The sequence below is a fragment of the Lithobates pipiens genome, unplaced genomic scaffold, assembly GCF_037356315.1.
Source record: "Lithobates pipiens isolate NorthernLeopardFrog02 unplaced genomic scaffold, aLitPip1_a1.2 Scaffold_13, whole genome shotgun sequence".
In the NCBI taxonomy this organism is placed as follows: domain Eukaryota; kingdom Metazoa; phylum Chordata; class Amphibia; order Anura; family Ranidae; genus Lithobates; species Lithobates pipiens.
In genome coordinates, this window is record NW_027507718.1 from 100,490,507 (window position 1) to 100,503,008 (window position 12,502).

General features: G+C 39.8%; 1 protein-coding gene across 4 annotated transcripts in view; it reads left to right on the forward strand.

Annotated features, from left to right (window-relative positions):
* Positions 1-12,502, forward strand: part of SUSD1 (sushi domain containing 1) — a 321,740-nt gene that overhangs the window by 163,745 nt on the left and 145,493 nt on the right. For all 4 annotated transcript variants that reach the window (XM_077475343.1, XM_077475342.1, XM_077475344.1 and 1 more), the window contains 2 exons: positions 2,192-2,348; positions 11,834-11,916. In XM_077475343.1, coding sequence (XP_077331469.1) covers positions 2,192-2,348; positions 11,834-11,916 — 240 coding nt within the window. The remainder of the gene's footprint in view (positions 1-2,191; positions 2,349-11,833; positions 11,917-12,502) is intronic.

Consider the following 12,502-nt stretch of genomic DNA (forward strand, 5'->3'; position numbering starts at 1 on the left):
TTAGCCTATCTAGGGAAGAGCAATGGGTTTGCTTTAAACCCACTATCATCAGTAGTATGAGAGCTGAAGAGAATAACAGGTACTTCCAGGGGCAGACTGACCATTGGGCCACTCGGGCACTGCCCGAGGGCCCCAGGCCACTAGGGGGCCCCATCAGGGTTGCCAGCCTCAGTAAACCAGGGACAGTATGTAAAAATCTGTTTTGTTTTTTTACATCTGTCTCTGAAATGTTCCTTTACCCACATCATTTTGGTCTAAAAATCCTAGATTATAGCTGCCCCACCTCTCCAGTACCTTCTCAGCCAATAGAAACATGTCTGTGTATACTGTGTGATTGTATACTGTGTGGTCCCATAATCTCCTATTCCCTGAGGGCCTCATGAGTGGTCAGTCAACCCCTGGGTACTTCGGAGTATTGAAGGGCACATGACTACATTGGGCCAATCAGGACTGCAGGAAGAAAAAACATACAACACACATACCCTAAAAAATAAAGATTCTGGCTGAAAATTAACATGTTTTGGGGGAAATAGGTATGCTTCGGGTGGTGATCCCTCTAAAAAGGCTAGCTTCTTGACTGTCATGCTGATTCTTTGGTATTGATATTTTGAGCCACTGATTTGACTTGATTGCTGTGTGCTTGTTTGAAGTTTTTTGGTGGAACAAAGCTAAGCAACTAACATTTTTATGAGCCCAACAAAGGCAGCATATATAGTTCTCTTATGACAGGTATTTCGCAACAACAGACAGCTGTTTTTCCTAAGGTCTTGTAGCAGACAGTGGCAAGATAGTGAGCTGAATGTGTTGAGTTTGTTGTTTATTTAAAAACAAAAATTTGAAAAAATGTATATATATATTTTCGGATGGTCATAGGCAGTTTAATAAAAGCAGTCAGACATGCTCATTATTACATAGGGAGATGTTCTAATGTCTAAGAATAACTTCCTGTGGACAGGCCCTGAATCCCTTAAAGGGGTTGTAAAGTGTCATGTTTTTTCACCTTAATGCATCATATGCATTAAGGTGAAAAAACACCTGGCAATCACCAGCCCACCAGCCCACTAGCCCCCCATTTTACTTGCCTGAACCCCTTCATTCAGTTGTCGGGGAAATGCGGTCTTTCTTGCCAAGGGCTCCCGGCTCTGGATTGGATATATTGATAGCAGCGCAGCCATTGTCTCCCGCTGCTGTCAATCAAACCCAATAATGTGGGGGTGGGGCAGAGTCTGGCATTCTATGTCTATGGATGCAAATGCTGGACTCAGGAGCGTGCCCGCAAGGTAACCCCCTCCGGGGAAATGCTTCTCCGAGGGGGTTATCATATGTGAGGAGCAGCCGCGAGAGCTGCTGGGGACCCCAGAAGAGCAGGTTCAGGGCCACTCTGTGCAAAACGAGCTGCACAATGGAGGTAAGTATGACATGTTTGTTATATATAAATAAAAAAAAAGCCTTTACAGTCGCTTTAAGCCCTGCACACATAGGCCGAATGCCAGACAACATTGTCTCAACAAAAAGCATCTGACATTCAGCCCATGTGTATGCCCCCTGGGTTGAATGGAAAAAAAAAACTCAGTGTGTACCAGGCTTACTCTTTTATGCAAAAGAGTGAAGAATCTGAAGTATCGTGCCTATGGTGCTGTGAACCAAGTATAGTGGTTGATTCTAATAATCTTTTGGATTTCTGCAAAAGCAAGCTCCCCACCTCTCATTCTTAGGCATAAAATATGTTCTCCTGTGGCCCCCCCTGTTCTTAAGCAGAAATGATGCACACAAAGGGTCTAATGTAGTAAAGAGTGGTGAAAAGGAAGTAGTGCTATGTCCACTTTACCCAGTTATGGGCACAGAAGTTTTTAAATCTTCCTACACACAATTAATTTTTTATGTAAGTAAGCATGTGTTCCGTTCATTTCACTTCACATTTTATCCCCAAGAAGTCATATATGAAAGTAAGTAATTACCAGAAGCATTGCATTACCAGAAGCATTGCAGAAATAGATTTGCAAGAGTAGAGTGGTGTTTTCTGTATGTAAGAAGTATATAAGCTATACATGCTTGGTTGCTTTTCCTTTGCTCCAGTTAAGCTTCACCTGCAGATTTTTGTTCCAGTGATGAAAAAAAAGAATTCTGCTTGGTGAAAAATCTTTTAGATAAGATTTGTCTAATTGTTCATATGTACTTTTTGTGCTAATAGTTGTATGTTAAAGGAGGAAAATGGTCTCCCAAAGAATTGCTTCAGGATGTGTTTTTTAACATCAATACAGACCAAAATGTGACTACAGTATGCTTGGAATTACCCACGGATACTATATTTCCTACAAATATCACCAGGGCCCACTCCAACCTCGTTGGTAAGTTGTGTATTAGTAGGGTTTTTTATGTTAAAAATAAAAATTTGAAAGTCGATATTTTGTGTAAAGGCTTTCTTATTGTTTTGCTTCCATGTAGTTGTACCTTAAATGTAATTCCACATGGTTGTCTCTTAAAAACAACCATATAAAATACAATATTCAATAATGTACATCTACTATAGAGAATTGTGCCAAAAACTCCATGAATTGATATACAGTATGCAATTCAAGGAAGAAAGTAGCAATAATATTAATAAAGTTCTCCAGAAGAAACTTCATGTAAAAGTGCAAATTTCTTTGACAATGTATGCTCCAAACTAAACTCAGCAAGTGATGTGCCAGATTTGCTCCACCAGACACCTCAAAAAGTGATAAAGTCACGTCTCAATTTTGGCCTCTTCAATGAACAAACAGATCAAAAAGTACAGGTACATAAAACTCATTTAATTTTTCACAGAAAAACCGGATAGCTACAGTACTTCTTAGGCCGCGTACACACGCGGGGACTGTTCGCCCAACTTTGTCCGCTGAACAGTGTTTCGGCGGACAGTCCGCCCGTGTGTGGGCTTTCAGCGGACAGTTTCAGCGAACAGTTTGCTGAACAAGGTTTTTCGGAATTTCCGAAAAACTGTCCGCTGAAACTTGGTTTCAGCGAACAGTCCCCTCGTGTGTAGGCTTGTTCGTCAAACTAAGTTCCGCGCATGCTCAGAAAGGATTTACACGCCGAAAGTTGTAATGCAGTGTATAGGACGTTGTATTTTCCGTCCCGTGGTACGTGCCGTTCACGTCATCGCGCACGGTTTCAGCAAACTGTTCGTTCGTCGTGTGTGGGCAAGTCCGTCCATGCTAATTTTGAGCGGACTGTTTGCTGAAACTGTTTGACGGACAAAGTTGAGCGAACAGTCCCCGCGTGTGTACGCGGCCTTAAGAAAAAACACACCTCGCTATAAAATGCATAAAAGGAGAGAGGACTACGCTCATTAAGCTGGCAATCTTAATAAAAAGCTCACTTAAAAACATACATATTAAGATTACATAGTAAGTGCTATCACCCAGCACAAAGATGATGCTTGCTTGCTTATTCCTGTACTAGAACATACAAATAGCATAATTAACCCTTTGTAGTTCACAAACAAGGGGTGAATCCCTCTATTTGTATGATAGGAGAGTCACGGTGTTCCACTGCCCCTGACGAAGTCTGTTGGAGACAAAACATATGGAATTTGAACACTGACATCATCATGCATACTGAATGCTGCACGCATGCATGCACAATACCAGAAAGTGATAGTGTGGTATCCCAGTACAGGACTATGTGCTCTTACTTTTGTGCTGGGTGAGAGCACTACCTATGTAAATAAATATTAATATTTTTATTGAGCTTTTAATAAAGATTGTTGGAGCGATGAATCTCTTCTTCGCATTTTTTATGCACTTTATAGCTTGTTAAGAAGTAGTGCAGCTATCCATCTTTCCTTGTGCTTAAATGGGAACTATACTGCATATCTGTTCTTCTTGACCTGTTTATTTGTTGAAGGGGTCAAAACTGAAAGGTGGGTTTATCACCTTTTCAGCTGTCTGGTGGAGCAAATCTGGCGGAGCAAATCTGGCACATCACTTTGCCAGTTTTAATTTGACAAATAACTTGCTGAAGAAATTGAAATTTTTGGATGGAGTTTTTATTTCTGGAACATACCTTGGATTGCTTGTCATGTTTATGGGCACGATAGTTTTGGCATGGTTCTTTATAGTGGATGGAAATTATTGATGTATACAGTGATTATTTAATAGCAATGATTATATAAAAGTAAATTCAATGAAAGCATGATTAATTAATACTTCATATATATTTATTGCCCTGATTTATAGCACTGTAATTCCTTTTCAATTTTTTAATATCTTTACAATATTTACAGGTATATAGCTGCTTGGGTATGGGGGTTTTATTTAACATTTTTTTAACAAAAGGGAAAATCAGAAGTGTTTGGGCTTTGTTCAGCATAAGCAGGATGGGTACAGTCATTTTAGGCAGGGAGCTCTCTGTAGAAGCTTGTACACTGAGCATCTAAAATGTACAGCTGTGGCCAAAAGTTTTGAGAAAGACACAAATATTAATTTTCACAACGTCTGCAGTTTCGTGTTTTTTTTAGATCCTTTTGTCAGATGTTACTATGGTATACTGAAAGTAGGGGATTAGAGTGATCAAGACACAGAATTAAACAATAGCCACCGCCTGTCCCTTTAAAATGAACAAAGAAGAATAACCATATTGGGGAATATGGGACTTTAAGGGTGCTTATTAATACACATGGATATAGCAAACTTAAATTAATAAAAAATATATGTTTATTACAAAAAAGAATAACTTCCTTCATATAGTTTTCCACACAATTATTTGACATGTTACGCCTTACACCTTCTTTAAGAAAATGTGTGGAATTTATTTCTAGTAAATAGATACAAAGATAATTCAAAAAGGAACTTACATACCGTATTTATCGGCGTATAACACGCACTTTTTCCCCCTTAAAATCGGGGGAAAGTCGTGGGTGCGTGTTATACGCCGATCCCCACTGTCTGTGAGTCTAAAAGACCGAGCGCCGCCGAAAAAGACCGAGCGCCGCCGAAAAAGACAGAACGCCGCCGAAAAAGACCGTTCGCCGCCGAAAAAGACCGAGCCGTCTGCTCGGCTCCACTCGTAGTCTTCCTCCCTGCTGTTTCTGGAGCGAGCACTGCCGAAAAAGACCGAGCCAACTGTACTGTGTACTCGGCTTGGCTCGGCTTGCAGTCCCGCCCATACTGGCCAAATACACAGTAGAGTCGGCTCGGTCTTTTTCGGCAGCGCTCGCTCCATAAACAGCAGGGAGGAAGACTACGAGCGGAGCCGAGCAGACGGCTCTGTCTTTTTCGGCAGCGCTCGCTCCATAAACAGCAGGGAGGAAGACTACGAGCGGAGCCAAGCAGACGGCTCGGTCTTTTTCGGCGGCGCTCGCTCGGTCTGTCTCGGCGGCGGGATATTTAAACATGGGCAAGGCTGCAAACGGCGCTGGGCAAACTGGAAATGACACTGGCAAGCTGCAAATGACACTCTGCAAGGCTGCAAACAGCGCTGGGCAAGCTGCAAATGATGCTGATCATTCTGCAATGATAGACAAGGCTGCAGATGCACACTGATAAGGCTGCATTGACGGGCATTTAAATGTAATTTTTTTTTCCCTTAAACTTCCCTCCTAAAACTTTTTTCCTTAAAATGCCCTCCTAAACTTGGGGTGCGTGTTATACGCCGGTGCGTGTTATACCCCGATAAATAGGGTATGCAAAACAACAGAAAGGAAAAAAAAGAAAATTACATAAAAACATGTTAATGTACATATATTAATACATACATAGATGCATCCATGTAGATAGCAGGAATTTCCCAATCAGAGGTTCTAGCCCCAATGTTTTGGTGACTCAGAGCCAGATTTACAGTAGCTGACAGATATCAGAGCGAATTTATGGACACAAAAGGTCCCGTCCGCAGGAATCTCCTAACTAAGCCGCATCACCCACAGAGAGAGCTATAAATAAATTGTATATGATTTTACAACCAATGTTTCCTGTGGATCAATCAAAAATATTAGTATGATGTGTCAATCTTAGTGCATGTCTATATTTATGTTTAATTAGGATATTAAATCCTTCAACAGGAAAAAAGGGTATACGCTTACATAAGAAACTTCTTTTAAATGGATAACTGGGAGCCTATAATTTCATGCAGCTGACAGCAATGATTATCTAGGCTGTGTGAAAGTAAGGTAATATTAGGGCAAAGGAGAGACAATATAGCTCTAATAAGGTCCCTTATAAATTCATACATCGGCCACTCATCTGCCAAGCCATGACACAGTGGGTGCCGATGTCCCACAGGAAAAGAGCAACACCTTGTTTCTGGACACACAGGGATGCTCCTGTTTCCACGGAAGCTCAGCAAGTGATCCCTTGAGATCAGAAATCATACTGTTGTAGGCCCCTGGGGGTCCGGGGGGATCCTATGGCAAATAGGTGGAAGAGGCCCGCAAGACATCATGCCCAATGAAGCGCTCTGGATGAACGAAAAAGAGAAAGAAAAAATAAACAAAAGGATTGATTAGATTTATAGTGTATAGTGGTGGTTCAAGATAAATATGGGAAACCTGCCAGGGACAAGGGTACATCGTTACAATAACACATATATTCAAAGTATAATACAGTTTATACAGGCAAATAGATATATCACATTGAGCTATTATCTAATAATACCTCATAAGTGCCCCTCTGCACAAAGAGGGATATTGAAAGGGATTCAACAATGAGCCCGAAAAGTGGCTTGTATCCAGATCAGTATTGCAGCATGGCATTCATAGGAAAGTGGGGAGACAAGGGTGTATGGAGTTGATCCATACTGATGGCATTGGGGAACTGGTGTAAGATAGAACTCCAAAATTGGCATCTTAAGAAATATAAAAAGGACTTGTAGCTAATGCCCTCATTTAGACCTGGACATCTGGTTGCCTGTAATAAATAAATCCACTTTTCTTCAAGCTGTAATAACTTTTTGTCAATATCCCCACCCCTTTCATGTGGGCGATATGTTCTAAGGCGAAAAAAACAATCATTTTCAAATTATGGTTGAGGTACAATACCATATGTCTGCTAATAGGGGTTTCCATTTTGCTTTTGGAAATCGCAGAAACATGGCCCCTAATTCTGCAAAAACGGGTGTTTTTTTGCCCACATAGAATGCTCCACAGCAACATTACATTATATAGACCACACCAACAGATTGACAGGTAGTTCTATGTCTGGGCATCCAGGAAGTGTTGTTGGGGAGACCGATACTTTCACCTCTCAGAATGAATGAGCAGTGATTACAATTACCCCATGGATATGTGCCTGGTTTATCTGTTTTACTCGTCTTATTCCCAATATAATGACTTGCTACCATAGTGTCTTTAATAGATTTTGATCTTTTAAACGTGATTTCTGGATAGTGCGCAATAAATTTATTGTTTTTTTGATCTGCAGGGTGAAGGTACCAGAACTTCCTATAGACATTCCGGACCTTCCCATGTTATCTGTTGTATTTAGTAACTATCCTTTTTGATCCAGATTGTGTCTCTCTTCATGGTTTGTAGATCAATGAATTTCTGTCTTGAATTCTTACTTTGTTATAGGCCTTCCTGAGTCAGGTCCTGCTGTAGCCCCTCACAAGTAAATGATCACGCAACAAAGCAGCTTCCCTCGTAAAATCTTCCTCTAATGTGCAATTACGCCTCAATCTGAGGTACTGACTATATGGAATACTTCTAATCAGTTGCTTGGGTTGCAAGCTAGTTGCATGTAGCAATGTATTGCCGGCAGATGGCTTTCTGTGTAGGGTTGAGCATAAGGTTCTTACTTCATTCAGGAAGATTTCTATGTCAAGAAATTTCCTGACTGTAACTATTTGTACATTTTAAGTTATTATGGTATTATAGGTATTATGTTGTAAACTCTCCAGAAATACATTTAACTCATCTTTTGATCCTGCCCATTCCATGAAGACATTGTCTATGCAACAATGCCAGAATAATACGTTGCTGAATTCTGCAGCTCTCTCTTAAATCACACTCCCACCCTCCAGGTACAAGTTGGCATAGGAAGGGGCACAGCCCGCCCCATAGCCAAACCCAGCACCTGAAGGTAGTGGGATCGTTTAAATACAAAGACATTATTCATGAGAATAAAACTCAGCATTTCAATTAAAATAGTTGTACTTGCGGGAATCTATGTCCCTTTCATCAAGAAAGTGACATATTACTTGTATTCCTCGCATGTGTGGAATGGAATTATATAGTTCCTCGATGTCAATGGTAACTAACCAGGCTCCCTCTGGTACCTGAAGTTCATCAATAATTTTAAGTAGTTTAATTGTATCTTTAACATGTGAGGACAACATGTGTGGATAAAGGTACTCATCTATAATCTGGCTGGCGTTTTCAGTTAGAGAACCACAGCCGGATATAATTGGACACCCAGGTGGGGGTAGCACCCCTTTATGCACCTTGGGCAATGCATAAAAAGTGGGGATATGAGAGTTGGTGGTATCTAAAAATGTATATGTGTTAATGTCAATGGTACCCCTATTATGAGCTTGAATGAAAATGTCCCTATATTGCTTGTTACTTTGTGCCACAAATGATGCTGGTACAGGTCTGTACGATTTACTATTACAGATAATGCCATAGCACATTTTCTAAAAGCCTTCTATACTCATAATAACAATGTTCCCTCCTTTGTCTGAGGGTTTCACAATGACATTGCTATTATTTTTTAGAGAATTCAATGACCGTTTTAAATGGGGTGGAAGATTCGGCTCAGGTCCTGATTTTCAATTTGTGGCTTCTATTTCCTTTGTCACTTGTATGATGAAAGGCCCAGATGTTTGGATTTCCCTGTAAGACGGGAAATTATCGTGATTTGGGTTTATAGGACTTTGGCGGAGAAAAAGTGGGTATACAGGGATTGGGATGAGTAGATGCACCAAGGACCTCTCCCGATGCATTGAAAGTCCATCCCTCCTTTTCAGGGTTACTTTCATCCCAGAGTTCCATCAGATCCTGAAGTTCCTCAAAAATGATATCTTTTAATACAGAGTTATCATAGGTAGGAAATGAAAATGGAGGGAGGGGATTATAACGGGGCCAATGAATCTGAAATTACAAAAGGTACATAAAATATCAATATGCTTTTTTTACATATATGGATAAAAAGAGACATGGACATCAATATATAAGGCTGTTGACAAATAGTACATATGTTTAATTTGTGAAAAAGGGAGGAGGTTCATTGTCCTTTTGTTTTTTATCATACAAAACCCTGTACATTATTCTTCTAGCAAAGAGTTGCAAATCTTTAACCAATTCGAATTTGTCTGCCTCCTGGTCTGGACAGACGGTGAGGCCCAGTCTCAACACTGTTCACTCATCCTCTGATAGAGAGCAGGAGGACAAATTTAATATATCATATGTTTCCCGGCCCCCAATGATGTGAGGGTCGGAACCATCTACTTTAGGATCTGAGTTGGTGGACGTGAAGATGTCAGTGCTATTGTGGGTATTTTTCTAGTGTCCAAAGAGACACCAGTATTAAATATAGGTGCCATGCGAATATCTGGTGTGAGACCTTGTCCTTGGATACCAAGGTCATAGGTCTGTTGTATTTGTGGACTTACTGGCATTGATATCAAATTAATACCAACAGTAGGTGAAGAAAGTGACATCGAAGTGTTATTCAGTATGCTACCCACATTGGGTGTGACCGATACTGTGCATTACTGTGAACGTTGAGAACGTTTCCTTATTCGGAAAGTGTGTTGTTCTTGCTTGTCCCTGTGTCCTGTTATCACCCTCATTTTTTCTTTTCTTTGAAATATTTGAGGCTCCATCAAATCGTGGGCCTATGGGAACATAGGACACTGAGTAAAGAGAGGAAGTATCTGATTCAACGCTATCAAGATTTGTCAACGGAAACTCTGGCTTTTGAGAACCTCTCCTACGATATGTCCATCACTGAGACCGCTTTCATTTATATGCCTGTTCATTGTCATATGCCTTCTTATCTCTGGGAAACTTACTCTCTTTAATTTTAATCATATTAGTGGCATATTTAGTTAAATGTTCTTTACATTTTTTCTCCCTATCTTGGTAACCCTCAAAGGAGACCATATTCCGATGGTCTTCTTGCCATCCCTGTATTTCCTTGTCTATATCATCGATATCAGAACCTTATTTATTTAACACAATTTACATCATTTTGATAGAACAGGATTGCAGATTGCAGATTAATAAGCACCCTTAAAGTCCCATATTCCCCAATATGGTATACTGAAGTATAATTACAAGCATTTCATAAGTGCCAAAGGATTTTATTGACAATTACATTAAGTCAATATTTGCAGTGTTGAACCTTCTTTCTCAAGACCTTTGCAATTCGCCCTGGCATGCTGTCAATCCACTTTTTGGCTACATCCTGACTAATGGCCAATTCTTACATAATCAATGCTTGGAGTTTGTCAGAATTTGTGGGTTTTTTTTATTGTTCACCTGCCTCTTGAGGATTGACCACAAGTTCTCATTAGGATTAAGGTCTGGGGAGTTTCCTGGCCATGAACCCAAAATTTTGATGTTTTATTCCCCAATTCACTTGGTTTTCACTTTTGCCTTATGGCAAGGTGACAACAGTGATCCATCATGCTTGGAAAATGCATTGTTCCTCACCAAACTGTTCTTGGATGGTTGGGAGAAGTTGCTCTTGAAGGATGTTTTTGTATCATTCTTTATTCTTAGGCAAAATTGTGAGTGAGCCCACTCCCTTGTCTGAGAAGCAATCCCACACATGAATGGTCTCAGAATGCTTTACTGTTGGCATAATACAGGACTGATTGTAGTGCTCTCCTTTTCTTCTCCAGACAAGGTTTTTTCCAGATGCTGCCAACAATCGGAAAGGGGATTCATCAGAGAAAATTACTTTATCCCAGTCTTCAGCAGTCCCTGTACCTTTTGCAGAATATCAGTCTCTCCCTGATGTTTTTTTCCTGGAGAGAAGTGGCTTCTTTGCATCCTTTCTTGACACCAGACCATCCTTCAATTGTCTTAGCCTCACTGTGCATGCAGATGCACTAACAACTGCCAACTGCCATTCTTGATGGTGCCCTGATCCCGCAGGTGAATCAACTGTAGGAGACGGTCCTGGCGCTGGCTGGACTTTCTTGGGCACCCTGAAACATTCTTCACAAATGCAGTGAAAATGTTTTTTTTTTTTTAATAGGATTAAGTTTATTTTCATGGCAATGAAGGACTTTGCAATTAATTTTAATTCATCTGATTACTCTTCATAACATTTTGGAGTATTGCCATCATAAAAGCTGATGCAGCAGACTTTGTGAAAACTAATATTTGTGTCATTCTCAAGACTTTTGGCCACAGCTGTAGGAAGAGAGGGATGGTTCAAAAGGCATTTCCACTGCATTCTTCACAAATGAAATGTTTGGAAATGTGTGGAAATGTTTTTTTTTTAATGGGATTAAGTTTATTTTCATGACAAAGAATGACTTTGCAATTAATTGTAATTCATCTGATTACTCTTCATAACATTTTGGAGTATATGCAAATTGCCATCATAAAAGCTGATGTCATTCTCAAAACTTTTGGCCACAGCTCTAGGAAGAGAGGGATGGTTCAAAGGGCATCAAATGGCATTTTCCCAACCACAATGTATAGATTATTGTGATGTAATGTATGCTTGTTTTTACTGTTTGTAATAGATGTAGCATTCCCCACTTTATGTTGTTTTATACTGCTTTATATGACTTAAATTTATGTTTCTTTTGTTTTTGTACAAACTGAAGTATAAATGAGCATCTTTCTGTAAAACACAAGTTACACATATTTAGATACTTCTTAACAATCAGTATATATTTTTAGGAGGCCCTATTCAAAATTTGACATTACTTAATGACTCTTGTTTGGTATGGAGAAGAGAATCTAAGTCAGCAGAGCTGTATGTGGTAAGCTTTTGAAAATGTACTATTTTAATTAGCTATAAATGCTAATATTTGTCATGTGACACACTGTGGTTGATTTACTAAAGACAATTAGACTGTGCACTTTGCAAGGACAATTGCTTTAGAGCTTTGTAATTGAACTTGAATGTTATTGGGTATTCTTTGCAAAGTGAAGCTGCGCCTCATTTACTGAGCTCTGGAGAAAATACCTTTGCAGAGTGCACAGTCTATTTCCCTTTAGTAAATAAACTCTATTTTTTCCAGGTTTTATTGACAACCTTAAAGCTGAACTCCAACCTGACCTTTATTGTTTCACAGTTATACAGGCACCTCTCCTGCATTGAAATTGCTTACTCTGATCTAAGGGCACACTGTAAGCTTTTGTGTGCATTATAAGATGCAACAAGTCAGACAGAGCCCAGGTAATTTCCTGGTTGGACTCATCCAGCATCATCTAGCGATTTTCTCTTCTACCTTACTAGGAAATCCTCCTGGAAAAAATACTTTATGCATCCTTTATGGCATCAAAACCTTTTTAGAACAGTTGAGATAATAGTCTCAGAAAGTTTTTGCAGAATAACCCAGAAAA